General features: G+C 48.1%; 12 protein-coding genes and 1 non-coding gene across 13 annotated transcripts; 6 read left to right on the top strand and 7 right to left on the bottom strand.

Annotated features, from left to right (window-relative positions):
• Positions 1-162: 162 nt before the first annotated feature.
• DFJ58DRAFT_756785 (uncharacterized protein) lies at positions 163-1,445 on the bottom strand. Its single transcript, XM_041388147.1, has 8 exons — positions 1,116-1,445; positions 978-1,063; positions 818-924; positions 700-762; positions 600-645; positions 433-544; positions 339-378; positions 163-283 (listed from the first exon to the last, which is right to left on the bottom strand). The coding sequence occupies exons 2-8, from the start codon at positions 992-994 to the stop codon at positions 231-233; spliced, it is 438 nt and encodes a 145-aa protein (XP_041250601.1). The 5' UTR covers positions 995-1,063; positions 1,116-1,445; the 3' UTR covers positions 163-230.
• A 39-nt stretch (positions 1,446-1,484) lies between these two features.
• On the top strand, positions 1,485-3,383 carry DFJ58DRAFT_675420 (WD40-repeat-containing domain protein). The gene is made up of 4 exons (XM_041383098.1): positions 1,485-1,747; positions 1,807-2,130; positions 2,186-2,876; positions 2,927-3,383. The coding sequence occupies exons 1-4, from the start codon at positions 1,564-1,566 to the stop codon at positions 3,261-3,263; spliced, it is 1,536 nt and encodes a 511-aa protein (XP_041250600.1). The 5' UTR covers positions 1,485-1,563; the 3' UTR covers positions 3,264-3,383.
• DFJ58DRAFT_756773 (proteasome activator pa28 REG alpha beta subunit) lies at positions 3,384-4,764 on the bottom strand. The gene is made up of 11 exons (XM_041388146.1): positions 4,710-4,764; positions 4,589-4,651; positions 4,534-4,538; positions 4,197-4,482; positions 4,106-4,143; positions 4,048-4,056; positions 3,981-3,994; positions 3,903-3,920; positions 3,722-3,852; positions 3,554-3,667; positions 3,384-3,503 (listed from the first exon to the last, which is right to left on the bottom strand). Exons 1-11 carry the CDS (start codon positions 4,758-4,760, stop codon positions 3,462-3,464), a joined length of 771 nt encoding a protein of 256 aa, XP_041250599.1. The 5' UTR covers positions 4,761-4,764; the 3' UTR covers positions 3,384-3,461.
• Positions 4,765-4,841: 77 nt separating this feature from the next.
• DFJ58DRAFT_756767 (TAF1 transcription initiation factor TFIID subunit TAF1) lies at positions 4,842-8,959 on the top strand. Its single transcript, XM_041388145.1, has 14 exons — positions 4,842-5,021; positions 5,072-5,507; positions 5,555-5,703; positions 5,751-6,027; positions 6,093-6,274; positions 6,334-6,558; positions 6,615-6,710; positions 6,761-6,924; positions 6,973-7,625; positions 7,687-8,039; positions 8,092-8,243; positions 8,305-8,431; positions 8,490-8,526; positions 8,581-8,959. The coding sequence occupies exons 1-14, from the start codon at positions 5,010-5,012 to the stop codon at positions 8,859-8,861; spliced, it is 3,144 nt and encodes a 1,047-aa protein (XP_041250598.1). The 5' UTR covers positions 4,842-5,009; the 3' UTR covers positions 8,862-8,959.
• On the bottom strand, positions 8,960-11,657 carry DFJ58DRAFT_694726 (uncharacterized protein). Its single transcript, XM_041383439.1, has 5 exons — positions 11,111-11,657; positions 11,024-11,055; positions 10,700-10,967; positions 10,421-10,651; positions 8,960-10,366 (listed from the first exon to the last, which is right to left on the bottom strand). The coding sequence occupies exons 1-5, from the start codon at positions 11,523-11,525 to the stop codon at positions 9,024-9,026; spliced, it is 2,289 nt and encodes a 762-aa protein (XP_041250597.1). The 5' UTR covers positions 11,526-11,657; the 3' UTR covers positions 8,960-9,023.
• A 3,071-nt stretch (positions 11,658-14,728) lies between these two features.
• Positions 14,729-16,018, top strand: DFJ58DRAFT_756763 (uncharacterized protein). Its single transcript, XM_041388144.1, has 4 exons — positions 14,729-15,021; positions 15,081-15,395; positions 15,446-15,741; positions 15,792-16,018. The coding sequence occupies exons 2-4, from the start codon at positions 15,182-15,184 to the stop codon at positions 15,906-15,908; spliced, it is 627 nt and encodes a 208-aa protein (XP_041250596.1). The 5' UTR covers positions 14,729-15,021; positions 15,081-15,181; the 3' UTR covers positions 15,909-16,018.
• Position 16,019: 1 nt separating this feature from the next.
• On the bottom strand, positions 16,020-17,430 carry DFJ58DRAFT_741028 (uncharacterized protein). The gene is made up of 4 exons (XM_041387124.1): positions 17,180-17,430; positions 16,724-17,125; positions 16,239-16,676; positions 16,020-16,189 (listed from the first exon to the last, which is right to left on the bottom strand). The coding sequence occupies exons 1-4, from the start codon at positions 17,424-17,426 to the stop codon at positions 16,074-16,076; spliced, it is 1,203 nt and encodes a 400-aa protein (XP_041250595.1). The 5' UTR covers positions 17,427-17,430; the 3' UTR covers positions 16,020-16,073.
• Positions 17,431-17,633: 203 nt separating this feature from the next.
• DFJ58DRAFT_756758 (uncharacterized protein) lies at positions 17,634-19,670 on the top strand. The gene is made up of 10 exons (XM_041388143.1): positions 17,634-17,773; positions 17,830-17,894; positions 17,949-17,990; positions 18,065-18,140; positions 18,190-18,232; positions 18,280-18,674; positions 18,736-18,909; positions 18,960-19,040; positions 19,092-19,298; positions 19,324-19,670. Exons 1-10 carry the CDS (start codon positions 17,723-17,725, stop codon positions 19,543-19,545), a joined length of 1,356 nt encoding a protein of 451 aa, XP_041250594.1. The 5' UTR covers positions 17,634-17,722; the 3' UTR covers positions 19,546-19,670.
• A 1-nt stretch (position 19,671) lies between these two features.
• Positions 19,672-21,139, bottom strand: DFJ58DRAFT_675401 (uncharacterized protein). Its single transcript, XM_041383097.1, has 3 exons — positions 20,641-21,139; positions 20,516-20,588; positions 19,672-20,462 (listed from the first exon to the last, which is right to left on the bottom strand). Exons 1-3 carry the CDS (start codon positions 21,070-21,072, stop codon positions 19,840-19,842), a joined length of 1,128 nt encoding a protein of 375 aa, XP_041250593.1. The 5' UTR covers positions 21,073-21,139; the 3' UTR covers positions 19,672-19,839.
• Positions 21,140-21,200: 61 nt separating this feature from the next.
• DFJ58DRAFT_836135 (u3 small nucleolar RNA-associated protein 11) lies at positions 21,201-22,359 on the top strand (the record flags this gene model as incomplete). Its single annotated transcript, XM_041392281.1, has 3 exons — positions 21,201-21,789; positions 21,840-22,036; positions 22,090-22,359. 3 exons carry the CDS (start codon positions 21,201-21,203, stop codon positions 22,357-22,359), a joined length of 1,056 nt encoding a protein of 351 aa, XP_041250592.1.
• Positions 22,360-22,501: 142 nt separating this feature from the next.
• On the bottom strand, positions 22,502-23,912 carry DFJ58DRAFT_712991 (PLC-like phosphodiesterase; the record flags this gene model as incomplete). The annotated part of the gene is made up of 8 exons (XM_041383902.1): positions 22,502-22,708; positions 22,756-23,018; positions 23,073-23,173; positions 23,211-23,295; positions 23,355-23,387; positions 23,440-23,482; positions 23,533-23,621; positions 23,756-23,912. 8 exons carry the CDS (start codon positions 23,910-23,912, stop codon positions 22,502-22,504), a joined length of 978 nt encoding a protein of 325 aa, XP_041250591.1.
• A 191-nt stretch (positions 23,913-24,103) lies between these two features.
• Positions 24,104-24,207, top strand: DFJ58DRAFT_t19. Its single transcript has one exon. It is a non-coding gene; the product is annotated as a tRNA-Leu (tRNA).
• Positions 24,208-24,246: 39 nt separating this feature from the next.
• DFJ58DRAFT_756744 (uncharacterized protein) lies at positions 24,247-25,265 on the bottom strand. Its single transcript, XM_041388142.1, has 4 exons — positions 25,047-25,265; positions 24,908-24,987; positions 24,767-24,827; positions 24,247-24,707 (listed from the first exon to the last, which is right to left on the bottom strand). Exons 1-4 carry the CDS (start codon positions 25,219-25,221, stop codon positions 24,400-24,402), a joined length of 624 nt encoding a protein of 207 aa, XP_041250590.1. The 5' UTR covers positions 25,222-25,265; the 3' UTR covers positions 24,247-24,399.
• Between the last annotated feature and the right edge of the window lie 65 nt (positions 25,266-25,330).

Below are 25,330 nucleotides of genomic sequence, written 5' to 3'. Positions count from 1 at the left end.
CATTTTCCGCGAGTCGTCATATCGTCACAGGCGGGTAAGTTGTGGAGCACGGCCAAAGACATGTACCACATGCGGTACGCCTCATGGAAAAGGCCACAGATCGAAGAGCTCGCCAAGAAGGAATGCTGACTGAAGAACGTGCTGGTTTTTGATCATCTTTCGTGAGGCAAACTGCATGAATTGAGTCTCAGTGTGATAAACTAATCACAATGTGATTGGTGTCATCGACATTAACACGGCGGAAAGAGCTGGTAAGCAGCGTATGTAGCGGTCGACAATAGTCCTACAGAGACACGATAAGAGAGGGAAGGCAAGACAAAGAACATGATGCCACTTACCAAGCACTGACAAATTGCTGACGACACTTCCATACGTCCGCTGTTTAAACAATTGAGATGATGTCGAGTATCATGACAAGACGGAACAACGAACCCTCTTCGGTTGGCCCGACTTGTATCCAATCGTATAAACGACGCGCGAGAAGGAAAACGCAACACATATGGCAGCAGCTAGGGCAGGGTATTTCAGACCTGCCACGACAGTCCTGATGACAACCTCTGTTTCATGTCACTTTCTCCTCAAATGCAATGCAGACTTACGAAACGAATACCACGGGCGTCGATTCAAGCGTGTTTTGGTGTGCACCTGGGAAAGGGGTGAATCAAAAGCCATGCAACTACGAATTTAGAGAAAACATACGCTGCATGCAGTTGAAACGGAGGGCTGCAGTAGAATCTTTAACCTCAGCTTGCTCGGCATACGCTGCGGCGGAGAGCATCTAAGAGTCTAGACTGAGCAAGAAGTCACTCGGACGCACGTTGAGGATACTCGATCCCTGCTTTCTTGCGGTATCTTCCAACCAGGATGCCCTGCCAGACAAGGACCCACCCTATGGTGATCAACGAGCTCGGAATGTATCCATAGCTATACCAAATGAAGTCATGAAAAAGAGCATCGTAGCTAGTCGGTCGACGCACCCTTCAGGTAGAGACATTATTGCTTGAAATTTGAGTAGAAGTAGCTTGGACTGCAGTTTATGAAGATTGTCATGGTGAACTGTGGTCTGTATTTATAGTAAGCCACTACAGTACTTCAGGCCTCCAGGGGACACGTACTTGGGTACGCGCGTCGTCCTATGGGATACCTACGTGTTCTTTGGCTTAGCAAAAGCAGATTGATAATTCCCGAGGTGTAAAGTCCAGTGCTTGTGGTGCCAGGTCACCATCAGCGCTCGGCATGCTGACATGGAGCGATCATTTGTAAGCCCGACAATGTTAGGCTCAGGCTTGCCGGGAGGACGCGCAAAGTGCATGCCGGTCAATAATCGGTCAGGCACTGTTTTAAAGAAACAGTAATACAGTGCGCAGCTGCACAGATCGTTTGTACTAGAATACCTGTGGGGACCTGTAAGTACAACTTGGTACTGCTGTACAAGAACAGACAAGAACCATTGATGAGTCATGACTATCATCAAAAATTCCTTATGTAATCAACAGCCTAACCACGTGCTCGATAATTTTGTGATCTGAGTAGTATTTGCGAGGAAAGCAGTCTCAATCCGAGATGTCCAAACGAAGTGCATCTGACAGGGCAGCAGACGGCCAAGCATTCGCGAAGGCCTCTGGAAGTGGGGCTAAGCGTGATGAGACTGAAGTAAATGATATCGGTGAGTTCGAGGATGCTTGGGAGGATGAAATCGAATCCGAAGAGGAGGTGGTTGATGGAGAGGCCGGCGACGACGAAGATGGTGCGTGATAGTGCTTTTCATATCGCTTCGGAGTGGAACTCACAGGTAATGTTGTTTAGGGATGGATGTCGATGAAGTGATGCCCGCCATCGAAGAATCCGAAGAACTGCCTCCTGCTCCAGAGGCATTTATCCCCGGAACGCATGTCCTTGGAAAGGATGAGATACTGGAGCCTGATGACTCAGTGTATATCATGCGCCATTCAATGAATGTGACATGGCCTTGTTTGTCATTCGACGTCCTCCGGGACAGTCTAGGGGACGAGCGGCAGCGTTATCCAGCAACTACATACCTCGTCGCTGGAACACAAGCAGATCAAGCAAGCAAAAACGAGCTCTCAGTCTTCAAAATGAGCTCACTACATCGAACGCAAAAAGATGGAGGTAATTTATGACCACACGTTTTTGCCAATCGATTCTCACAAATCGACATGTGCAGATGATTCAGATTCGGACGAGGATGACGATGCGCTCGATGAAGATGCCATACTGGAATTCCGCTCAGTACCTCATCACGGTGGTGTAAACCGCGTTCGTGCCCAACCCTTACCTCCAGCATCGCCTCTACCTCCAGCATCACAGCCCTACTTTACCGCAACGTGGGCTGACAACGGCAAAGTTCATATATGGGACATCAGGCCCCTGATCGAGTCTCTTGACGTTCCGGGATACTCGTGGGACAAGTCGAGAACTAATAAGCCAGCTTTTACCATCAACTCGCATGGTCGCGCCGAAGGATTTGCAATGGACTGGGCCTCATCAGGAAATGCAAATCCCTCATCGCTGCGTCTACTCACTGGAGACGTGCACTCGAAGATATACCTGACGACAACCACACCATCGGGATTCAACGCCCTTTCTCAGCCATTCACGTCACATACCTCCAGTGTTGAAGACTTGCAGTGGAGCCCATCCGAACCCACCGTTTTTGCATCATGCTCTGCGGACTGCAGCGTGCAGATTTGGGACGTGCGGAGTAAAGGACGGCAAAGTGTGGCCGGAATCGAGCCAGCGCATGAGAGTGACGTGAATGTCATTAGCTGGAATCGAAGTACTAGTTACCTCCTTCTTAGTGGTGGTGATGAAGGAGGAATCAAGGTTTGGGACTTACGCAATGTCCAAAAGAAAGGGTATGTCTAGGTCAAATTGTATACCACGCCCATGCTTACAGATCGTCAAGGACAACAGTGGTGCCTAGCCCCGTTGCCTCCTTTAAATGGCACACCGCCCCCATAACCTCTATCGAGTGGCACCCAACCGAAGACTCGATATTCGCTGCGTCCGGTGCAGACGACCAGGTGACCCTTTGGGATCTTGGGGTCGAACCAGACGATGACGAAATAGGCACACTGATGAATGACGCACCTGATAGTGCACGAGACGTCCCGCCACAGCTCCTCTTTGTCCATCAAGGTCAAAAGGATGTCAAGGAGGTTCACTGGCACCCGCAGATTCCAGGCGCAGTTTTGAGCACTGCACTTGATGGATTCAACATCTTCAAAACGATATCAGTGTAATTGTGCGCCGGAGGCCACACAAGTCATTATTGCCACCAAGCTGATGAAAAGTAGAATGTCGAGAAGTTACATACCTGGAATTTATAATAGATGTCACTGGCTGGCTAACAGGAGGAACACATTAACCGAAATGTCAACGACTCCTTGTAATTATCAGAATGGATACTGTAAGAGTACTAGTCCCAGAACATCTATGCATCAGTATAGCCCGGCACCATTGTTTCCCTTGGGTGCCCGAATCTACGCACAACATGAGCGGAGAGAACGAAGGAGTGATTAGGAAAACCTGCCTTGGCAATATTTTTATGCAGGATATCGGTGAGGACAGCGTAGACATTGCGAATGTCTATGAGGTTCTGGCGAGTAAAGAAAAATTGCTTCTCATCATGTTCTTTCAAGCCCAGCTGAATAATAGTCCCATCAGCGGATTAAGATTATATTACACAAGAGGTGCGTACTGTGTAGTCTTCTATGTGGGGGTACTTGATGAGTTTGGAGCAAATCTTTGCTCTTGCCAGATGATGTTGGCGAGCAGCATCGCGTATGTTATACGCGCTTTCCTGCGAACGGAGAAGTTCGCTAAGAACCTCTGAAAGAGTATCAGACCAATGATGCCAGAGCCAGTCCATGATTACTCACCCTCTTGGATTTGAACACCTTAGGCGTCAGACAATTTCAGTTTAGCCGCCACAAATAAGACCTGTAAACTTAACTCACCAAAGTTGTCACCGCTGTTCGAGGGAAGACGTCAAAAAGCGGCGCACTGGAAGGGAAACGGGCTCACTCTTCGATCCTGAATCTCGTGTCGATACAGATAATAAGATATGTCGAATAGCACGTACTTGGGCATTGTCAGGTTCACCCATAATTTGACTTTGTCCTATTTGATCATGTATAGTCAAAAATTACCCAGATGAACAGCCAGATACGTACACAAGAGTCGGATAGCTGTGCACACTCTAATTTGACAGTTTCATGCAGCTTCGAAATGAGTTTGTTGGCGTGCACAAGCTCTGGATATCTTGCGTTGACGGTCTCGTTCAGATGGGCGGGCGCAGCACTTCCGTCTTCATTGCGCTTACGCTTGTTAGATGATGGACCATTTGTCTCTGTTGATGACGGTGGAGGGTAGATTGTAGTGTCTGTCGATGCAGCTGCTTGAGATATTTGGTAGGGTGAATCATCGGTATTCGTAGACTCGATCAGGCTCGTAAGTTCACTGTATATAGGTGAGCAAAGGGATTAAAAAGTAGGAGAAATCATATCATGCATTATCTACAATCAACATGAGCAACAAGCCAGAGAGCACACAACAAATAGCTCACCTTGTTTGGGAACACGCGGAAGACGATGCCTTCTGCAGCCTCCGCGACCTTTGCACGAAAGTCCTATATATCATGTATTTTGTATTCAACACGCGTCACAGTTGCAACTGGCTGTGCTAACCTCGATACTTTTGGCAACTTCTTTACTCATGGACATGGTGGTCAGAATCATGAAGGACGTGCTAATTAAGCGCTGGCACGGAATTGCCTTTCATGTCAGCAATATTTGTAAGCAGCTTCAAGTCAATGCTACTTTAACTTAGACTTAGCAGTAAGTACTCTCACATCCACCGGATTTTGTACGACGTCTGTACACCCCAAGTGTGCTACATCTGTCAAAATACTCACGAAGTCCGTCAATTTACCCATAAAGAAAGGATATTCTATACAGTAGCATCCGCACAAACAGTTATCGAAGGTCATGGCAAACCAAGTGAGTCTTGGGTTTATACCTTAGCAAGTGGCTTTTCACAGCGGATACAGGATGAAGATTCAGTGATTTCAACACTGACAGGGTTTTCTTTGAATAGTGTTTTGTCAGGCCTATCCCTCTCTACAGGCGATCTTCCCAACAGCCTTGGTATTTCCGGATTGACTTCCTTGGACGCCAAACAGATTTACAATGACAAGTGGGACGACGACGCCGTCGGTGCAGATCAGGGAGAGGACTTCGAGGATGAAGTGGACAAGGAGTTTGAATCCGAAATGCCGGAAGACTTTGTAAAGATGGAGGTTCAATCCCCTATGAGCATGCGTCCTATGGAGAAGCGCGTTAGGGTAGTGAAGCGGCTGGTGGAGAGGCCAAAGACCGTTTATGAACGCTTTCCAGCCTTCGAGAAGGACAGGGTCCTTGACTTCTCAGAGTTATTCAAAGGGTACACGGTCAAGAAATCGAGGATAACAAAGAGGCCTTTACAGGGTATGAATTGTCCCACATAATTTCAAAGGATGTTAACCGTTGTATAGCTGAGAGTATTTACCCCCGGAAACGCGATATTCCAAGGGGTTTCCTTGATACCGTAGTCGGTGATACCAAGCGGCAGGTCGAGAACAAACGTGTGGAGGAGGTCATGTCTGCGGGCAGCATCGAACACGACTTGTTGCGCGCTCTCGAGGTGAGTTCCAATCGCGGGTGCTCCTTTTAATCCCTCATCACGCGTAGGAACGGGAAAAATCAGATGTGCCCGTCACTCTTCCTTTGCACAACAGAAGTTTTGATTTGGTACTGCTATCTAATTGGGAGGACGAGATTGTGTATGAGCCGAGCCACACGGCTACGTCATCCACTCTGGAAGACAATAATCTCACCACTCCGGTCAACAAAGCTCTGGAGTCGGGTGCTTGGACTCAAAGCATTATTTGGAGCCGAAATGCCCCTTTCCGCGATTTCATTCAACTTGAACTTAACGAAGAAGATATTGCAGAAGAGCATCCTCAAGGTAGTTCCCCTATCTCACTATTGTCGCGGGTATTTTTGCTAATATGCGGTGGCATTTAATTGTAGAGACCGTCAGACCGAAAAAGCGTATTAGAGCGCATGATGCTCAAATCCGCGATAAATTTAACCTATCTAACGATCACTTCTACGAGGTGTCGAAAGAAGGTGGCCGTCACCGCGTGCGTCAGACGTTTGGACAACTTGTCGTCGAGCATGCCTATCCCGCTCAGAAGCTCCAACTTCCATTTGTGCGTAAATTGATTTCAGCATTGACTGTAGTGATCTTCTTATCTATCTTCTCCATCAGTATAAGACGAGGCTTTCAAAACAGGAAGCCCGCTCCTTCCACCGGCCCGCCTTGCAGTTTCCAACCAATATTGATATCCGCTTTAGCAAGGTGCGCACGGCGAAGAAGAAAAAGGACAAAGCAGGCCGCAAGGTTGGTAAGGGTGGCAATATCGGCGAGGGGTTACATCGCACGACCGACCTGAGCCTCAAGGACACCAGTAATTTCGTCCTATGGGAGTATTCTGTGAGTCTTCCTTGTCTCTTGCCTGATGGAATCGGATATAGCGAGAAATCCTTTAGGAAGAACACCCGCCAATTGTGCCAAACTTCGGTATGGGCAGCGCGCTGGTGAACTACTATCGTAAAAAAGACGAGAAGGACGACTACATGCCGAAGGTATGGATCAAACGATGAGACAGGACACTTAATTGAATTGACTTATCAAGCTTGACCTCGGGGTACCATTTGTACTCGAGCCGCAAGATGAGTCGCCTTTCATGAAGTTTGGCTATGTCTATCCTGGCCAAACATTCCCGGCACTGTATAACAATCTCGTGCGGGCGCCACTTTTCCGCCACAAACCCTATCCCACAGACTTCCTGGCCGTTAGGTACGGTCCCCCGATTCCACCGATATAAATTTATTAATTGAGTATTAGGAGCACCACGAAAGGCGAGACACGGTACTACTTGCGTGAGATCAAGAACCTGTTCGTGATCGGGCAGACGTACCCTGTTACCGAAGTACCAGGGCCACACTCTCGGAAGATCACTAACACCATCAAGTATCGCTTACAAATAATTGCCTTCAAACTCCTGAAGAAGAGCAGTGAGGAGCGGCTAAAAATATCAAGATTGATGAAGTACTTTCCCGATCAAAATGAACTCCAGATGCGGCAAAGGCTAAAGGAGTTCATGGAATATCACAGACGCGGTCCTCATCAAGGTTTTTGGCGTCTCAAATCTACCGTAACCATTCCTAGTGATGCGGATATGTTGAAGATGGTGGGTCCCGAGCAAGTTGTGTTGATGGAGAGCATGCAAGTCGGGCAACGCCATCTCCAAGACTCTGGCTATACTCAAACCGCTGAAACTGCGGAGGATGATGAAGGGGAGACGAAGCTCTCCGTTGAACAACAACTGGCTCCTTGGATCACGACAAAGAATTTCCTATTTGCCACCCAGGCTAAAGCCATGCTTCGGTTGCATGGTGAAGGTGACCCTACTGGGCGCGGAGAAGCCTTCAGCTTCATCCGCATTTCCATGAAGGATATTTTTGTGAAAGCGGGCGAAGATTATGAACAGAAGCTTGGTAAGTTTAATTATTATTCTCTTGTGTCACAAAGCCAACTAAACCATATTTTTTTCATCAGCCGAGGCAGATAACAGACCAAAGTCCGCGCACCGTTATAATGTTGCCGAACAGCAGCAGATTTATAAATCCGAGATCGAGCGGATATGGAAAGCTCAGTTCGATTCATTGAGCAGGAAGGACGAACCACAATTATCGGAGGAAGATGAAGTCCCTGCCCCTGTTGAAGTCAAGAAACTACAACGGCAAGCTTCACTCAGGAATGAGACACCCTTCTCTCCTGTAATGTCACCAACACCGATTGGTCCTGGCCCTGCATCACCCGCTTTCAGCCGCGGCTCTTCGTTGGAACGGGAGCGGGAGATGAGTTTGGGACCGAATGATAGTCGTAAAGTCCTCCGGATTAAGCGACTGGTTTGTAGTCTACCGCTTTCGAGCTCGGAACTTAATTCATTCCCGAGTTCAGGTCGATGAAGAATGGCAGACAGAAATCATCCGCGATCCTGCCGTCATACGTGCTTATGTGCGTGCCAGGCAAATATTGGAGGAAGAGGCCACGCTTGCCGATAATCTCGCACCTACGGGTGATGTGGACAAGGACAAGAGGTACAAGAAACGGTATGTGGTTACATGGCTGGCTGTATAAGTAACGTGAAACTGAAACCCGATCTCCTCGTAGGTTGGAAGAACAAATAGCACGAATGAAGAAAAACCAAGAGCGGCGTCTGCATCGTAAGAACGCCAAGATTGTCAAGGAAGGTGGTACCCCAATGCAACTCAGCCGGCCGCTCAAACCAGATACGACCGTGAGTTCAGGGCATTGCCAATAGACAGCACGAGGTTTAATACTTACGTTTTGTTCAGAGACGCTGTGGTCATTGTGGTCAGATGGGCCACATGAGTACGTCATTCCCATTAATTAACAAGATGTACCTGGTGACTCCTTTTCTGATAGAAACTAACCGTAAATGCCCTCGTTGGGCAGAGTTCAACAGTGGAACGGCACCTGTACCTGCCACTCCTACATCCGTAACAAGTCCACCGCCCAACTCCGCCGGGATATCTAGTTTAAGTGGGTTCAACAGAGCTAGCGGAGCCCTTGGGTTTGGTGCGCCGGTTCCTTCTCCATTGGCGACTAGTCCCCCAGTATCTGCAATGGAAGATGTAGATCTGGCGGTACCTGGTACACCTTCGGGTTCCGCTCCAAAGATAAAACTTACGCTCAAGAGATCATAACGTATCTCGCGTCCTACCTACTGTTTTCCTTGTTTATTTTATTTGCATGCATTCAATCCTAATATGTGTAACGTATGTCTCGCAATAAACTCGTGTACAAGTAAAGAGTGCAAAACGCAGAAAGCAGTGATGAGTTCGTAATAACTAATTAATGTCTATCGCCTATGCAGCGGCCATCTCCACATCTACAGAAGGCAACCGGGTTCGCAAAACCCTCGAGGACTCTATTTGGGGACTGCCGAAGCGTTTCCGATAATCCTCGTTAATCTTTACAAGCAAATTACGTATAAGCTCTGCGTGTTTCCGCCGGTCTTCCGGTGTGACTTCCTTCGTCAGATGATCTAGCTGGATCTTGCCAACTTTCCTGACGAGCTCATCACTCTCTGATGTCTCAGTGATTGATCGCAGACCGAGGATGTTTGTGTGAGTGGACACGGGTGACGAACGTGTCGAGCTAGGGGTCGTCCCACGAGATGTGGCCGGAGACCGTGATGCAGACGTCTGGGGTGAGGGGGGGCGGTACATATCCTTGATGGGTGGGAGTCTGAACGGACCTGCGTCAGGCTTGAGTGACGGTAACCTCAAATGAGAATCTTCGGGAAGCAGCAAGGGGTACAATTTACTGGAAGAAGGCACAGATGATGATGGTGGCGACAGCAATGCATTGATTGATCCGCGGTGTGTGGTGGTAGGGAGGGCAGGTACTACCGGTTCGGGCGCATTGGCAGGAGCTGTTTTCAATGGGATCATGGTCCGCATAGCTTTGTGATGGTACTCTGGTGCAGCCATTTGCACAGGTGGATGAGCACCGCGAGGCCCACGAAGCGAGCTGAAATCAGCAAAAGACTCTTGTGTCGACGAGTGATGTGGCGGGGTAGCATTAGAGGGGGTGGAGCTAGAAGAATGCGGAGAAGTCGGGTCGAGCGGGGGTGTAGGGTGGAAGTGCCCTTGCGGAGTAGACGTTGAGTGATACGCATATGTCGAGGATGGCGTATTGAGACCATAATCGTGGGAAACGGACGTCGAAGCACGACTCTGATGGGAAGATGTGTAATGATCTGAGTAGCCACCAGGGGTGGAAGCATGCATAGGAGGATAAACAGGGGTATATTGAGTCTGTTGCACGGATGGATGCGAAGACCTCCCAAGTGAGGGTGGAGAAGGGTAGGCGGCAGTGGCATATTGGTGCGGCGGGTGCGCCGTCTGTGGGTATGCAGCATCATGAATATACGCTGTCCCTGGACCCAGTAGTCCAGGCATTCCGGTGAGCCCAAGCTGATTGAGGCTGTCAGCATCAAAATACGACGTTGGTGAGAACCGTCCTGATAAGTCCTGGGATGCACGATTGTTTGCAGTCACGTCCCGGCCAAGGGTCACTAGAAATTCGTTCACCGCGGCAAGCTCCTCTGGTGTGCGGACGTCGAAAGACACTGAGCGAGGATTAAACTCGTCATAATGTGCACCGTCTTGTGCGTATGCAAGACTGTTGAGACGCTCTACCATGTCTGTGAAATTTGTTCTATCAGACACTTATGCGCATTAAATGACGGTATACATACGGTTGTCGTAAGCAGGATTGACCTTCCTCTTCTTCATTTCAGTGAAGAAATCGTCGACATTGTATTCAAGCGACCTCTTGTTGCGATTTGAGGCGCGTGCGTCGGATTTAGCACCGTCCCATGAAGGTACCTGATTATGGAGAAAGAGCTCGTATGACGAATGAGGCACATGACGAGAAGGATGAGGTTCGAGCTCCGGAGACGGAGTGGGCAAGGCACTATAGTGCCCACCTAAGGTCCGACGTTAGCGGACGTAATGCTGAAGATCGTGTGACTAACCGTCTGGTCCTGTACCAGTACGTTCGCGTGCACGAGCGAAAGGGACTTTAGGAGGCAACGCGCCCGGTGCTGCGCCTTGGAGCTTGCCAGAAAGCGACCTATTGAGAGCGCCTTTTGATGGAATAGCATCTCCGCGAACTCGGGAGGCGTAAGCAGGATCATTTACGGTAATTGCCTTGGAGTGCTTGTGCTGCGCGTGGTGCTCTTCTGTATGGATTTTCTCGTGCTTTTTGAGGTCCTGCGGGCGCTTAAATGACTTTTTGCATATCTGGCAAGGAGTGAGCATAAACCGAATGGTGGAAAAAAAAGCAATAAATATCGAACCTCACAGACATGCGGCTTCAGCGGAGTGTGGACTAGGAGGGATTTTAGATTGATGCTGAATCACAATATGCGATACGAACGACATACCTCGAAGATGACTTGTGATATGATCACGTTTCGCACATGAGGTCCCACAATCCTTCCATTTGCACGTGAGACATAGATTATTTGTGCTCTTTCGACCGATATGATCGTTGCAGAGATGATTATACAGAACCTCAGGATCTGTAAAACTGGTAGAACAATCGACCCATTGACAATTGTAGGATTCTGAGTTTGATGGAATAGATGGAGGAGAGACTGAAGTGTCTGGTGCTGACGATTGAGAAGGAGGTTTCAAGGATGAAGCTGCAGAATTATTATTTTGAGGAGAGGGTGGAGGAGGAGACTCTGATGGAGGCTGCATGAGTTGGTTGTAGGAGTCTTGTAATAATAAACGGTCAAGGTGATTCGGAGGGATGAAGTCTGGGACAAGAACGGTCGCGGAGTCTAAGGAACTCATTTTGATTTTATAAGCCGTCAGAAGAGTCTCCTTTGTATGCCAAGACAAGATCGAGCCTTGGCGTAAGAATGCCAGCGTGCCAAGCAATTTACTTCCTTGGCACTAAGACCGATCACCACTGCATCGGAGATCACCGTCACGGTGTTCGATCTACTCATTCCAAATTGGGTTACCCACCGGTTGAATTCGGAATACATGCTCTTGACTTGAACCACTTGCTCCAAAGGTTACCCCATGCAACGCATATTCATATCGTGAGTGGAGTTCTGCCATCAGGAAGTCAATGGCTAGAAGTAACCCTTGACAGACTTCCACAACTCAGAGCGTGTTCTAGGGCGTTTCTTCCTTGGCGCTCATAATACCCTTGTCGGGTTACTTTCATTCCTTCTTCCTCAAAAAGATAGCCCTATAAATTATTCTATGGCATAGGTCAGAACGTTTGGCGTTTCGAATCCGTTTTCACACAGCAGTGTGAGAGCCCACAAGCCAGGAAATCGACAAGCCCAAAGTCAACGGAATCCCTTCTCAATCGGAGCGGAACGGGATAAAACATTGTCAATCATAGACGGTCGACCTCGACGACTGCAAGGATCCTCGAGGATCTCACTTACATGAAGGGCTTCACATTATTTGCTCGTTATTAATACTATTGTCGATCCAGGATGTACGACCCCTCATCTTGGCACCTCCCTGAACCCTCTATCCAGATTTCACCGAATATCAATATACAACTTGCAATCATTGTTTGATCACCAGTCGTAAGTGCTTCAGCTCTTCGATCCCGGATGCTGCCGAGAACAACCGTAAATATTTCTCATGGTGGAGTCATACTACCAACATGTTCCGATATAATTGCCAGCGTTTTGTCGTTTTGGGACGGGACATTGACGGGATGCCAGGTACAACCGTCGTGGACAAGGCAACGAAGCCGACATGTGAACAAGCTGCTTCAGGCTGCCTCTGAGATATTGTTGTGTCAATCAGGTATACTATAGGATACTATCTAGACTGCCAATATGATATTCAAGTTATTGTGCAGATACCCTTCATCGTGATTTTGGTTAATGTCATTCATCGTATGCGCTGGCTCTTCACAGAATCATATTGGTGGTCGAATTCCATGACTGCTGCAGTCGAGCTGATAAATCATTCAGCCGTGAAAGCCACAACTCACCATACACGCGGCAGCTGTGTGCAAACTCTCAGCCAACATGCCAAGGACACGATTACTAATTGAGAGTGACATGATTTCATTTCGAATTGGAAGTCTGACAGACTCTGACTTCATTTGCCAAGCCAAGGAATTATACAGGAGGGCGCCAAGAATATTTAGTGCCAAGGGATTAGTTTGGGAACAACACTGATACTCAGGGCTGTCCCGTTGGGAGCACTAATAAGATCCCTGGACCGCCTTTTCAGCTGAAGCAGGTGCGGCAAGCCTTCTACTGCGCAATGATCCCGGCTTCGTATTTTTAAGCGGCATCTGATTATCGAGTCACCCGTATATGTTGACTCGGACGGGTCCGAACTTCGAAGGATGAGGCCTAGGCACTAAGTGAGAATGAACTCAAACTTCCATATTTCAGCAAGGTTAACTTGTGGACGGCTTTTCCATAATAGCTATTACTTTCGCAGTATGGCCGCAAAAATCGTGCTGATCCAGTGGCCTAGAACAGCGCTGCCCCCAGCGAACTAGAGAGGAAGAAGGTCTGCTGCATTGACCATACCGATAAAGAACACGCGGTAAAATTGCTTCATGACCCCGCGTGCGCAACGAGCATCTCATATGCAGCTTCGGGCATTACGAAGCATCTTCAACTAACGACAGGGGGAGCAAATCGCATTCATTAAGATAGGCTGTAAGGTGGGCTATGATGAAGAATTCGAACAAGTGGATACAAAGTGGATACAAAGTTTAGCACCTTGTGCTCCAAACCCTGAGATACAAGTACATCCTTTTGAAGAATGACGTTGACCCGAGTGGCCGTATCGCTGAGCGGCTATATGCAACCGGGTTCGTGAGACTGCACGATGTTACACCATGGTCAGGGCAATGCGTCATGAATAATCTCCTCGGAAGGGGTACCAGCACGAAATAGACAATCTGGGCCTACTGAGCACTGAGCCTCGAATTCTTGTTTATTCAAATATTGTTGAAGCCGATCTTGCATCGAGGTTGCTCTTTGAAAAAAGTGGGCACCCCGCTTGCATAAATGTCACCACTGCGGTCCTGTCGAGTAAGCGAGGCCAGAATTATACGCCAAGGGGGTGAACAAACCTCTACAAACTCATGACATCGGAAACAAAAGAAGCGTGAGCAGCCGTCACCCCGCGTCCCGGCCAGGTACACATGTCGGCAATGAATTTCATTGCCATCCACGCTGCCAGCGCTTGCCAACAACAAACGATATACCACCCAACGACTATCAGAGAATATTCATTTGATTGGTACGTACATGCAAACATTCTTGGGTGCCATTCCATTGTCCAAGGATATTGCCGAGTGCGCCCTAAACACCTGTACCTAATGGGAAGCAACCGCTTCAGTGTATAGCTCTAAGAGGTGAGCTTTTCTGGAAGACCTACAGCACGATATAGCCCGTTGACATCACGTTTGGCATGAGGTGGGAACAGTAAGTCCATTCACGGCATGGTGGACTGGCGCGAATCAGCTACTATCACTTATCGTGTGTTATACGTGCCAATTTATCGACTGTCATATGCGTGTATTAGGCCAGCTACTGGAGAGTATATTGGATGTACTTACCGAGGTGCATCTAAAAGATACACAAGTCACTTATGTAACTCGGTGGAAATGCGGCATCCGTATGTTAAAACCAATATTTTCTCATCCTATTGGTTACCGCCAGCTTGTATGAACTCTGTGGGTATTAAGCTGCACAATAAAGTTCATAAGGACGACGGAATCAGAACAGGTGCTATATGCATACCAAGCGGCTGTTCACGACGTCGGCATCCACGTCCGTACCCGAGATCTCCCGATACTGACTGCCTGTGTACGCGAGAGCCCGCCGAGGAGGAAATCGAAACCTATCAAAAGTCATTTGAAGCAACGTACCTGTAAACTGTTCACACCCATCACTACGCCGCCGTGATCGCGGGTTAACCATAAGGAGGTCTCAACCCACGCAAGACAGCCCATTGACTAGTTGGGTTTCTCGGGGAGCCGTGTTGGTGCCGTTGGGATGGTCGTGCAGCGTGCTAAATCGGTGGGCGCACGGTGGGGGGCCAAGAGCCTATCATTGGAGTCAAGTTGGACAGAAGGTTTGTTCATCACGGAGAGAAACGGCGGTGGACTAGATATTCGATGAACAGGAGGGATTAAATTGAGAGTACATAAAGTGGACATGGGGATATGATCATCTCTCGTTTTAAGCTCCCCCTCACTAAACTGCTATAGAATCACAAGTCGGATGGCTATTATCATCATTTACCTTGGACTCAAAGTCCACTAGAGCGATGATGCCTTCAGGAGGTTCGTTATCTCGGCGTGATCCAGTTCCTTATGTGTGCAGACTGTTCTATGCAAAAAAGGTTGTTGAACGACGTGAACGAAAGGGAATATGTGCGTTGTCACGTGCAAACCAGTCCATTAAGTTGCTTTCGAATGTAGTCCACTCAAAATCTCAAACACCATGTCGCGATACCCAGACTATCTTTCACCGAACGCAACTCCTTCTAAACCATCCAACTCGCAGAAGTCAAGAGCAAGACGCGAGCCATCTGGCGTTTTCTCCTTATTTCAGGCACCTCAGATTCAGCAGTTCAAGGAGGCATTTCAACTTATCGACCACGACAAGGATGGCTGGGTAACGGAATCTGATCTGCGAGAAATATTCTCAAGCCTTGGTGAATTTGCACTCGTTATTCGGTGTGTCAAGCGCTTAACCTGGTTCCAGGTATTTCACCATCGAAGAGTATGCTAGATGGCCTGCTCAGCGCGCGCCCTGGTGGCCCTGGGCACAGCAAGTCACCTCCTGTGACACCTTCACGCGACTCGTTAGTGTCATCAGACAGAGGTATCAACTTTACCATGTTCCTCACCATGATGAGCGAGCGACTTTTCGAGTTCGATCCAGAAGCTGAGTTGAGGGAGGCTTTTGAATGTTTCGATGAGGGCGACACGGGTACGGTTAAATCTGATGAGATGCAGAAATGGATGGGAGAAGTAGGGGAAAGAATGGGTCAGCAGGAAGTTCGTCTTGTACCTGCTCTAACCGTCTGAGTGGCTGATTTCGTGCCCAGATCGACAAGTTCCTCCAGAGTTCATTCACTGACCGTCAAGGGAATTTCAATTACCGCGAATGGATTAAAGTGATACGAGTGAATGATGGTGATGAAGCAGGATTAGACAAGACATGACATGGCATGGACAAGACAAGACAATAATCTGTGCGAACATCTGTACTTTACACTTTGACTAGCATACCATCATTACCGCAATTGCATTCGTCACAGGACCGCAAGAAAACTCGTGATATGAAGTTGAAAGCCACGTAGCCCGCAAGACCGTTCATATTGATTGCGTCAGGCCCACTCCCCTTTGAGAGGCTCTGCTAGGAAGCGGTCCTTATTAAAGGCCAATTCCTTGAAAATTTGTTCGACTCGCTCCTCCGATTCACAGCGGCTGACTTCTTCCAAGGCTAAGCTCCAGTAAATATTTAGATTCGAGAAGATAGGACCAGACCTCACCTTCTCCCCGCCCATTTCCGAGGCTCTGATCATTTCCTTCCGTCCCCGTACGGGCGGGGATGAGAAGCAATTCAGCACCTTCGTGGTCCAGAAGTTCGATACAGTTACAATTGGTGAATCGGAGTCCAATCGACGAACGTCCTTTTTCACCCCTTCCAAATACGTTTTTCATGACGTCTTCTGAATAAATTGCACATCGACTCTTGGGCAATCCTACACGTTGATTAGCCGGAGCTTCTGCTTTGGGATTCTTGACTTGGATTACGAAAGAAGATGCGATATGGATCCCAAGTGCTTTCTGGACATCTCCCAACTCGGTCGGGTGTGAAAGGTGGTATCCAAGGTGAGTGGCATTTCTTGACGGAACATTCCCTTGAGAATTGACAGCTGCGTACACACCACGTCCTGCAAGGCGAACGGGCGGTGTGTGGCGCGTACCTAACAACGGTTTCAAAATGCAATCGTCACCAGGGGTAAAATCATACCCCGGGTCTTTGTCTCATAAGTCCTTTCCCCCAACTTCTCCTCCAGGTCATGTAAATTGTCGCCCACGAATATTACTGTCGCCCAAATTGGGGCGTGCTTTTCGTGTTCAGGATCAGGGAGTCTCTTCTTACCGACAATGATCAAGCGGAAATGTTTTTTGTCCTTTGTCGTTGATTCAGGTGCAGGTGCAGCGTCTGCGCCTTGCGCCACAAGGTTCATCTCGTCCGCATCTGCACCGGAGACATCTTTACTCTGCTCACTTTCTCCTTTCACGCTGAAGGGCTCGGATGAACTAGGGACAAGGAGTACATGGAGCTTGGCGACATCGTCCATAGAATAAACTTGTTCATGCTGGACTTTTGGGCGGTAGAAGAAGTATATATGTCCACGCTCAATTACCCCTGAATAAAATAGGTTCAGCGATGAAGGGCACTCGGACTCTAGAATACACTAACCTGGGGTGAATGCATATTTATTTGTATCGACCTCTTCTATCTTGGGCCTCTTCGCCTCCGTCTCTTCCGCTGTTTCAAGCTCAAGAGCCTTGCGCTTCTCACCGACCTCGGGTTCCATCTTCACTTCTGTCTTTTGTGCAGTGGTGTCCTCATTTTCGCTTTTCTTCATTCGCCTTCGAGGACCAAGAGGATTCTCACTGGGACTCATACTAGGGGTGTGTGTAGCACTGCGTGTCTCCACTGGCATTTTGTGATGGTGTAAGCGAAACGAAAAGGACCAGCCCGGTTGACGTCATATAGTATGGGGCTAATCACAACATTAATTGCTCTCGAAGAAACAAGTAACTTTGATCTTATATCCCGATTAACATGTGCTTGGAGACCCGTTATAAAGCCTATCGACCACTTGTTTCACTTAATATTCCGCGACAACCCGCGAACACCGAACAATGATATCCGTGACAGGGGGGCGTGACGTCACACCCCTCTGGGCAAGATCGGCTATTTAGGCTTGGCCGTAGTTCCAAGCTTAAGCGGTTCTTCATGTCTGCTCTCAAGTTTGCAGTTTCTGCGCTGAACCGCGAGAAACCTCATGTGCGTTCAGGATACCTACCGCTCTTACTTGCTCAGACAATTTCGATCCGCTGCAGTCATCTATCACCGATTGGGTGGACATTCTCACCTCACCTTCATATAATGATGAGGCGTATGATGGGTAGGAACAACAGTATCTCTAAACTGGTTGCAAAGCTCATTCAACGGTTCTAAGAATCCCGGAACTATTAGAATCAATTGCGCTACAACCAACAGGGTGCGCTTGAAATCCGGACCTCACATTGTTTAATAGTGACCGTTGATGCGTTGGGCGTATACCCCTTACACTAGGACTCCCGAAGCATCCAGAGCAATACGAAAGAAACTTAAGCATGGAGATGTACACCATCAGTACCGTGCACTTGTCGTACGTTTTTATTCCTTATCGGCGGAAGTATAATGACTGATAGGACTAGATACTGAAAGCACTTGTCGACAATGGTCCTCAGAAGTTTCAAAGTGAGTTTATATACAAATATAAGACTGGTTTTAGCTTATGGTCACAGCTACGTTTGCCGACGGCCAGCTAATTGACGCCATAAAGCAACTCGCAACTGATCCAACGACGGATCAGAAAGTTAAGAAGAAGCTCATGGCCGTTCTTGCAGCATGGCATTCCCAATTCAAAGATGATCCATCAATGTCCGTTGTTACAGGTCTCTTCAGACAATGTCGTCCCGCAGATCGTCGCAGCCAAGGATACTCAAATAGTGCAGATCCACTCAGTCATGGGCCATCATCTGACTACGAAAGGAAAATGAAAGAGAGGGATGAGAAAGAGCTGGCGAAACAACGAGCTAAGCAGGAAAAGCAAGAAGCGAAGCAAAGGGCGCGTAAAGCGGAGGAAGACGCAAGGAAGAAGAAGAGCCGGTCCCGCCAAGCTCCCTTCGACTTTGAAGTTGTGCGTGACCCCCATTCAAGTTGTCAGGCCTGCAATCTGCCACCAACTGACACGATAACAGGAGAAGCCGCAAATACTGACAACCATCGCTAACGCAAGTCAAGCGTCCAGTAACCTGGTGAATGCCATAATGCTAGTGAATGGCGAGAAAGAAAGCGTAGTTTCGAATGAACGCGTGCAGGAGTGTCTCGGGAAGGCACGTGCCATCCGTAAGCCTATAGTGCGATATATCCAAGTCTGTATTTTTCTTCTGTTGTTGATTTAGTTGCTCATAACTTAAACCAGCTCGTGGAGAACGAGGAAATGATCGGAGCGTTAATTGAGACGAACGAGCGTATTATCACCGCCCTTCAAATGTATGTCAATGTAGGTGGCTCCTTTCCAGCATCAATTCGCTGCTCAGTGATCTGCGTTCAGCTTTCAGCTCCCGGTCAGACGGCGCCGTTAGATCCTACAGCGAATATACAAGCTGCAATGGCGGCGACGCATCTCAGCACAAATAGTACAGGCGAACTGTCGGTTCAACAACGAGCAGCTGTAGAACAATACAAGCAGCAGCTGCACGATTATGAGGAGCAAGAAAGCCGCGGGAATTATATCCACGAAGATCTTCAAGATCCTATCGTTCGGGTCTCTGGGTAATGAAGAGGGGAAATTGCCCCCACCCATGAGACCAACCGCACATCGTAACATTTCACCTGATTCGGAGTGGGATCAGGGTAGGGGAAGTCTCTCTGATTTCAGCGACTACGAGAGCGAGGAAGAACAACCGAGAAACGTCACACACCAAACTGCGGCATCTTCAAGCACGCGACAGTCGGAAAGAATTGTGGATGACGAGGACCCATTCGCGGATCCATTTGCGGATTGATATCGAGCTATACCTGGAGTGATCGCCACAGGGTAGGTAACATATCTTATGTACATGTAGTCAATCTTTCGCCATCTCTTGTATTCCAGCCGGATTCTTGTTAGAATTATATGATGATACTAGGATGAATTATACTGCATTAGAAGAGTGTTTGGTACATGTGCGGTACCTGCCGAAGTCCGAAGGAACAAACGCATGCAAAATCCACTAGACATCAACCTATCTTACAGTACAGCTTGCAAGGATGACGCTTCAAAATGACGTCGATGAACAAGAAAACCAAAATCTGGGTTGTCAACCACTTTCTATACCGCTATCCATTTCATTGTTCACTACTTGTTCACCGTTTTGAGGAGATGCGCCGTTCATTTGCTGTTGGTGTTGGCGAACATCTTGATGTGATTGCTGGGGCTGCTGATGCTGATGAGGGGCCATCGCGCCTCCGTGCATACTTGGGCCAAGAACTCCAAAGCCTGGGCCCCCCACAACGCCCATCGGGCTTTCCAAATATAGTCGGATGAGAACGCTTTCAAGAGCAACAACAGTAGGCCCGGGGTAATCGAATGCTCGAGCATGTTCACGAATGGAGTTAAATAGAATGCTCATACGATCCCACAGTTCTTGCTGAGATGGTGAACCCTGAGGAGGTCCGATGTGAGGATAGCCCATTGCCGGAGGTCCAGGGAAAGCAGGAAACGGATGGGGCAGATGGGCAAGTGGAGGATTTGAAGGGTAGTTTTGGACCTGTGTTTGAGATGGAGTAGATGAGCCCTCCTGCTGCGTGGGAGTGGGGGCTGCAGAAGCTGCTTGTATGGCGCGCTTTGATTCCTCTTTCTCGGCTAGGACTGTTTGTCGCCTACCGCGACGAGTAAAAGGCAGGTTTGCCAACCCGATAGGATGCGAATGCTCGGCAATGTCTATGAGATCGTTCAGGCAAGGCGATATCCCTGATACTTGGGTGAATACTCACAACAAACTCGAACTTCATCAGTGTCATAATAAGTCTTGTAGCTGATGGACGCCAGACACCCCTGCCCATCAAGCTGAGGGAATACGTGAATGGGCCATACTATGGAGGGTGTTGCTGATACGAACCTTCCTACTAGGTACCTTGCGAACGCGCTCTGGGTGTTTCTTCACATACTTCTTGCGACCGCTCCTTGAATGTCGGGCACAAACTAGCTTGGTATGGTCCTTGAAACGGGGAGGAACTGCCTTGCTGCCGTGAGTGTCACCCTTCACGAATTCAACCATCTGTGTTTCTTCCTCATGGACCCTCCATTCCTGGAATGCAGCGAGGTTTGGAAATATAAGAGTGTATCCATCGTCACTATCGCCACAACCATAAGGTGACCTTGCAGTTGTCGACTTTGGAGGCGCCGGTATAGCAAGGCTAGAAGGCGCTGCGGGCGTTGATGTGGACGATGGGGGATTTTGTGAATAAGATTGCTGCTGATTCTGTTGCAAATGTGGAGGCAAAGGCTGGGACATGGCCAGTTGCCCGAGTCTGAAATGCTGGAAACTCATTTTTTGACAAGGATTCCGAACAAAAAATGGTTGGGATGAAAGCAAAAAGGTGGAAAACTGGTCCCGCGTGTGACAACTTTATACAATGTCACGTAACTTTTTTGTCACACGCTTTCCTTTTTCCAGCAATGACCTCCTCCCTCAGAAATTCGTTGCATAGGCGAAATCATAAAGAGCGCTCGCAGCTCTCTCATCGCGCAAAATTTGGTATTTTAGAAAAGCACAAGGATTATGTCCAACGTGCACGGGATTATCACTCAAAACAGGATCGTATAACGCGCCTGAGGCAGAAGGCAGCGGATAGGAATAAGGATGAGTTCTACTTTGGGATGGTTAAGGAGAGGATGGTGCAGGGGGTGCATGTCAAGGATAGAGGAAATGTTTCTATGCCTATGGATATGGTTAAACTCCTCAAGACACAAGATGAGGGTTATGTTCGGACAATGAGAGCCAACGGAATCAAGGCATACATTCTATGCGTGCTTGTGTCGTTTATTCAACTCATTCCTCGACAGAAAATAGAGAGGATCAAGAGCCAACTTACCGCCTTGGCTAACCTCATTGCCCCGCATGATAACATAGAGGATGATGGCGAGGACGCATTGGACGAAACTGACCTGGAAACACTTCGAGAAGCAGGTGTCATACCCCCAGAAACAAAACGACGTCCACCCCCACGACATATTATCTTTGCTGAGAATGAGACGGAAGGCGAGTGTATCTTGTGACGCCGTCCCGTTCATGACATGACAAAATATACACTGCAGCAAAGCAACTATCTCAGCGGCGATCTTCAAACCAAGTCAAAATTACGACTGAAGTGGATGTCGAACGGGCTGAAGTTGACCTCGGCTGGAAGACTGTAGAAAGTGTATCTTCTCGACGGAGACGGAAGAACAAATCCTCAGCCGGTGCATCGATGGATATTGTTGAGGATACTGAAGAAATACAGCAACTTAATGTGGTATGCCCATATATTTCCTTGTCGTCACCCACTTCCTGAGAATTTTCATTCAGCAAAACAAGAAGCGCCTCCTAAAAGAACTCGCTGCACGACTAAAGCGTGACACTCAATTACGATATACGCAACGTGAACTAGAGATGCAAAGACTTCTGGCAGGTAAGGGAGGTCGGCGAAAGCTGCGTGGTGTTGAAGAAGTAGGAGCTGAGAACAACGATGAAGATGAGGATGAAATGGATGACACGGCAGCTTCCAAGGCAAGCAAAGCGGATGAGAAAACTTACAAACCTCGGGTGTACAAGTGGCGTATAGAAAGGAAACGATAATAACATCCAAGTCCATGACAATCTATTGTGTAGTTCGACGAGTATAGTGCGAGTGTGCATTGCATGAGTTCAGTCCCAGATCCGTATAACTTTTTGGTAGACTGCAAGTGGTGGATGTGCATGACCGACGTCAGATGACATATTAATAAATGCAGAAGGCGCCGAACGCTATGCTGCCAATGACTACCCAAACCGAGCTCCACCGACTGAAGCTAGGCGGACTGGAGTTCGATGAAGATGAGGGTGAACTTGTTCCTCCCGGAGTTGCAATGGGCGTGGTAGGTGAATAGGTGACGCCATTAGCGGTGGCAGCAACTTCGAACACAGACCCACCACCGTACTCGTAGAACTTGGAACCATTAGAAAGAAAACCACAAGATAGTTGAATGTACATACGTCAACGAGCATGAAGTTCGGGTTTCTGCCCTGTTGACCAACGCAGAGTTCGAACTGCTCACCGAGGGAATTTGTACCGGTGACAGCATTGGTTTGATTAGCTTGACTTGGGTCTGGAGCAGGTTGGCCAAGAATCAATGTGTCCAAATAGTGATTAATAAGGTACATAGATGTAGCAGTGGGGGTGTTGGCGTTTGACCGGTTCACATTGCAATCAAATGACGTGGTGACGTCATACGCAGTTTCCCAGATATTAGTGAACTCTGGGGGCAAGAGTGTCAAACAAAATCCCCGTGGGTTTCAACTGTGTAACACACCGTCAATGATATAAGGAACGGAGCTGAAGTTAGCGTTGGAGTCCATGAAAGTTATCAATCGCGTTCCCGAATCGATGAGGCTGCCAAGGGTCGGCCAGTCACTTTCAAGCAGCGAAGAGGAAGGCGGCGAGTAAGAACATCGTGTCAAGCCCAACCGCCTTGAAGACAGTGTCGTAACTACTCGGTGGAAAAGTATCAGAGTTGACGATGAGCAATGAAAGTACTGGAAAAAACATCTTGAGAAATGCCAGAGTTCTGCCTTCTATCATGAACGTTACCGACCTTCATTTGGATTTGCGTCTAGCCAGGCTTTCACTATATGCCAAGGGGTAAGGAAAGCAACCTGAAGGCAAATATTTATTCTTACCAGTTGTAAGGTAAGTCTGAAGACTTCCGCCATCAAATAGTGACTACAACACAGTGAGTACGGCATGACTAGGACAATATGTACGTCACGTACACAGCTCGTGTGGCAAAGCTCAATGACTCCACTCAAGTTATGGGCTTGCATTTGCAGCATTCGAATCCCGTCGTTCAACTGTTGTGTAACTGACAGGGGTCAGTTTAAGTAATTCCGGAGTTCGGAAAGAAGTTTGTGCTCACTGTTGTAGTCCTGGGTTACGAAAACTTGAGGAAAGTAATTGAGTGAGGGCATCTGCATGTACAAGGACATTGGAACTCACCATTGTTGGTACCTACTGCATAAGAATCATGGGCACCGACAAAGGTAACGTTTCCAAAATTACGGGTACACAAATCTGGACTTCCATTGCAAATAGTGGCACGGCGAAACGGCGATTCGGTGGGCGAAGCATGAGCGAAGTCAAAAATAGGTGACATCATTGCAAAAGTGGACAGAACGACCTGCGCCCTGGGGAAAGAAAACAATAACATGAATACTACTTAGTAGGAGGACGTTTGAAGTGAGTGGTTTGAAACAAGGCGACGGAACACTGGTTTGCATAGCTATAACTGCGGTGCCACATGAAATGAAATGAAATAAAATAAAATAAAATTGCATTCCCATACACGGTGAGATGGCCGAGCGGTCTAAGGCGCCAGACTAAGGATCAGCTCATTAGATGAGCAAGTTATCTGGTCCTCCGGGGCGTGGGTTCGAATCCCACTCTCATCAATACTTTTGCTGCATCTCGCCATAAATTTTTGAGTGCTGCCCTTTTTGACAAGGTCATATTATGTACACGAGATTTGCGAGAGGTACCACGAAAGTAATCCTTAGAAGGTGGTTGCGACGATCCTAATGATACACAGTGGGAAAACGAATGCAAGAAATAGCCGATTAATTTCCCAGTAACAGATAGCTCAATCAAGTCAAAGTTTCTGTGATACTGAAGTGCACATGATCCCCCTCGCCTAGGGTAAGCCTGACTGGCAGACGAGGATCAATGCGCACAGGAGCGCTCGAACCAACGAAAAAGTCTCCACGACTGAAATTCCTAGTGATTGCTGCTGCTTCTTCCTCTGTGAGATTACGGGGGCCGCTTGTTAGGCCGAAAGGTAGATGAAGAGGCGCCAGTAATGCGCCATTGTAATCATAATATTGATGTTGGCTGAGAGTAGGTGCTCCATGGACATATCCCAGAGGTGCCTGAGCAAATGTAGACACACCGGGCGCTGGGAGATTACAAGATCGTGAATAAGTAGACTACATTTCAGCGGAGTCAAATAATTACTTTGATGCGACTGATTTTGGTCGCTTTCAGGATCTGGATATGCGCATGTCGCGCCGATACCCTCGTTTTAAGCAGCTCTAATAGGAGGTATGCGGTCAATATATCAAAGGACAAATCTGCTTGTTCGAGATCTGTACCAACCTGGCACGGTAATACCTCGCTACAACGAGTTTTACCGGTATGACATGCAGTACATGCTCGCCTTACTGAAGGGGCTTTTGCTGAACATCATATATGTATATATATACGACATCGTTAACGATTATGACGCGGAGCTCACCTTTACGAGTTGCTGTGGAATCGTTGACTGGCGATGGGCCATTGGAATTATGTTGTTGTTGTTGCTGCTGCTGTTGGGCGTCGGCAGCATGTTGGTGGAGTTGATGGAGTTGTTGTGCGTCCATGGCCGACGCCGCGTCATGCGCCGGTGTAGATGCCTCACTAAGAGCCGACATGGGTGTAGCGGAGCGGTGAAGTTCCGACGCTGTTCGGTAAAGCGGGAATATAAGTAATTCATCGGAGCGGATATGCCTATTTAATTGATATTTATGCATATTTGTACAT

This window comes from Suillus subalutaceus, assembly GCF_016647625.1.
Source record: "Suillus subalutaceus strain FC151 chromosome Unknown DFJ58scaffold_3, whole genome shotgun sequence".
Classification (NCBI taxonomy): Eukaryota; Fungi; Basidiomycota; class Agaricomycetes; order Boletales; family Suillaceae; genus Suillus; species Suillus subalutaceus.
The sequence above is the reverse complement of the archived record's forward strand: the minus strand, read 5'-3'. Positions and strand labels throughout refer to the sequence as shown.

Coding starts and splice junctions, on each gene's coding strand:
- DFJ58DRAFT_756785 (XM_041388147.1), bottom strand. Junction 545..599: donor ACGCCCGTGGTATTCGTTTC/GTAAGTCTGCAT, acceptor GGTTGTCATCAG/GACTGTCGTGGCAGGTCTGA. Junction 284..338: donor CAGCAATTTGTCAGTGCTTG/GTAAGTGGCATC, acceptor GTGTCTCTGTAG/GACTATTGTCGACCGCTACA.
- DFJ58DRAFT_675420 (XM_041383098.1), top strand. CDS start 1,564: ATGTCCAAACGAAGTGCATCTGACAGGGCAGCAGACGGCCAAGCATTC. Junction 2,131..2,185: donor TCGAACGCAAAAAGATGGAG/GTAATTTATGAC, acceptor CGACATGTGCAG/ATGATTCAGATTCGGACGAG. Junction 2,877..2,926: donor CGCAATGTCCAAAAGAAAGG/GTATGTCTAGGT, acceptor CAGATCGTCAAG/GACAACAGTGGTGCCTAGCC.
- DFJ58DRAFT_756773 (XM_041388146.1), bottom strand. CDS start 4,760: ATGATTCTGACCACCATGTCCATGAGTAAAGAAGTTGCCAAAAGTATC. Junction 4,652..4,709: donor AAGTTGCCAAAAGTATCGAG/GTTAGCACAGCC, acceptor CATGATATATAG/GACTTTCGTGCAAAGGTCGC. Junction 3,668..3,721: donor CCCACATAGAAGACTACACA/GTACGCACCTCT, acceptor ACTATTATTCAG/CTGGGCTTGAAAGAACATGA.
- DFJ58DRAFT_756767 (XM_041388145.1), top strand. Junction 6,711..6,760: donor AGGACGACTACATGCCGAAG/GTATGGATCAAA, acceptor TGACTTATCAAG/CTTGACCTCGGGGTACCATT. Junction 7,626..7,686: donor AGATTATGAACAGAAGCTTG/GTAAGTTTAATT, acceptor TTTTTTCATCAG/CCGAGGCAGATAACAGACCA.
- DFJ58DRAFT_694726 (XM_041383439.1), bottom strand. CDS start 11,525: ATGAGTTCCTTAGACTCCGCGACCGTTCTTGTCCCAGACTTCATCCCT. Junction 10,968..11,023: donor TGAAGCCGCATGTCTGTGAG/GTTCGATATTTA, acceptor ACTCCTTGCCAG/ATATGCAAAAAGTCATTTAA. Junction 10,652..10,699: donor TACTGGTACAGGACCAGACG/GTTAGTCACACG, acceptor GTCGGACCTTAG/GTGGGCACTATAGTGCCTTG.
- DFJ58DRAFT_756763 (XM_041388144.1), top strand. CDS start 15,182: ATGTCGCGATACCCAGACTATCTTTCACCGAACGCAACTCCTTCTAAA. Junction 15,396..15,445: donor AGAAATATTCTCAAGCCTTG/GTGAATTTGCAC, acceptor ACCTGGTTCCAG/GTATTTCACCATCGAAGAGT. Junction 15,742..15,791: donor AAAGAATGGGTCAGCAGGAA/GTTCGTCTTGTA, acceptor TTTCGTGCCCAG/ATCGACAAGTTCCTCCAGAG.
- DFJ58DRAFT_741028 (XM_041387124.1), bottom strand. CDS start 17,426: ATGCCAGTGGAGACACGCAGTGCTACACACACCCCTAGTATGAGTCCC. Junction 17,126..17,179: donor TAAATATGCATTCACCCCAG/GTTAGTGTATTC, acceptor TATTTTATTCAG/GGGTAATTGAGCGTGGACAT. Junction 16,190..16,238: donor CGGAAATGGGCGGGGAGAAG/GTGAGGTCTGGT, acceptor ACTGGAGCTTAG/CCTTGGAAGAAGTCAGCCGC.
- DFJ58DRAFT_756758 (XM_041388143.1), top strand. CDS start 17,723: ATGTCTGCTCTCAAGTTTGCAGTTTCTGCGCTGAACCGCGAGAAACCT. Junction 17,991..18,064: donor ATTGCGCTACAACCAACAGG/GTGCGCTTGAAA, acceptor CCCTTACACTAG/GACTCCCGAAGCATCCAGAG. Junction 18,910..18,959: donor CTATAGTGCGATATATCCAA/GTCTGTATTTTT, acceptor AACTTAAACCAG/CTCGTGGAGAACGAGGAAAT.
- DFJ58DRAFT_675401 (XM_041383097.1), bottom strand. CDS start 21,072: ATGAGTTTCCAGCATTTCAGACTCGGGCAACTGGCCATGTCCCAGCCT. Junction 20,589..20,640: donor GCAAGGTACCTAGTAGGAAG/GTTCGTATCAGC, acceptor GTATTCCCTCAG/CTTGATGGGCAGGGGTGTCT. Junction 20,463..20,515: donor TGATGAAGTTCGAGTTTGTT/GTGAGTATTCAC, acceptor ACGATCTCATAG/ACATTGCCGAGCATTCGCAT.
- DFJ58DRAFT_756744 (XM_041388142.1), bottom strand. CDS start 25,221: ATGTCGGCTCTTAGTGAGGCATCTACACCGGCGCATGACGCGGCGTCG. Junction 24,988..25,046: donor TTCCACAGCAACTCGTAAAG/GTGAGCTCCGCG, acceptor TATGATGTTCAG/CAAAAGCCCCTTCAGTAAGG. Junction 24,708..24,766: donor CCAAAATCAGTCGCATCAAA/GTAATTATTTGA, acceptor GTAATCTCCCAG/CGCCCGGTGTGTCTACATTT.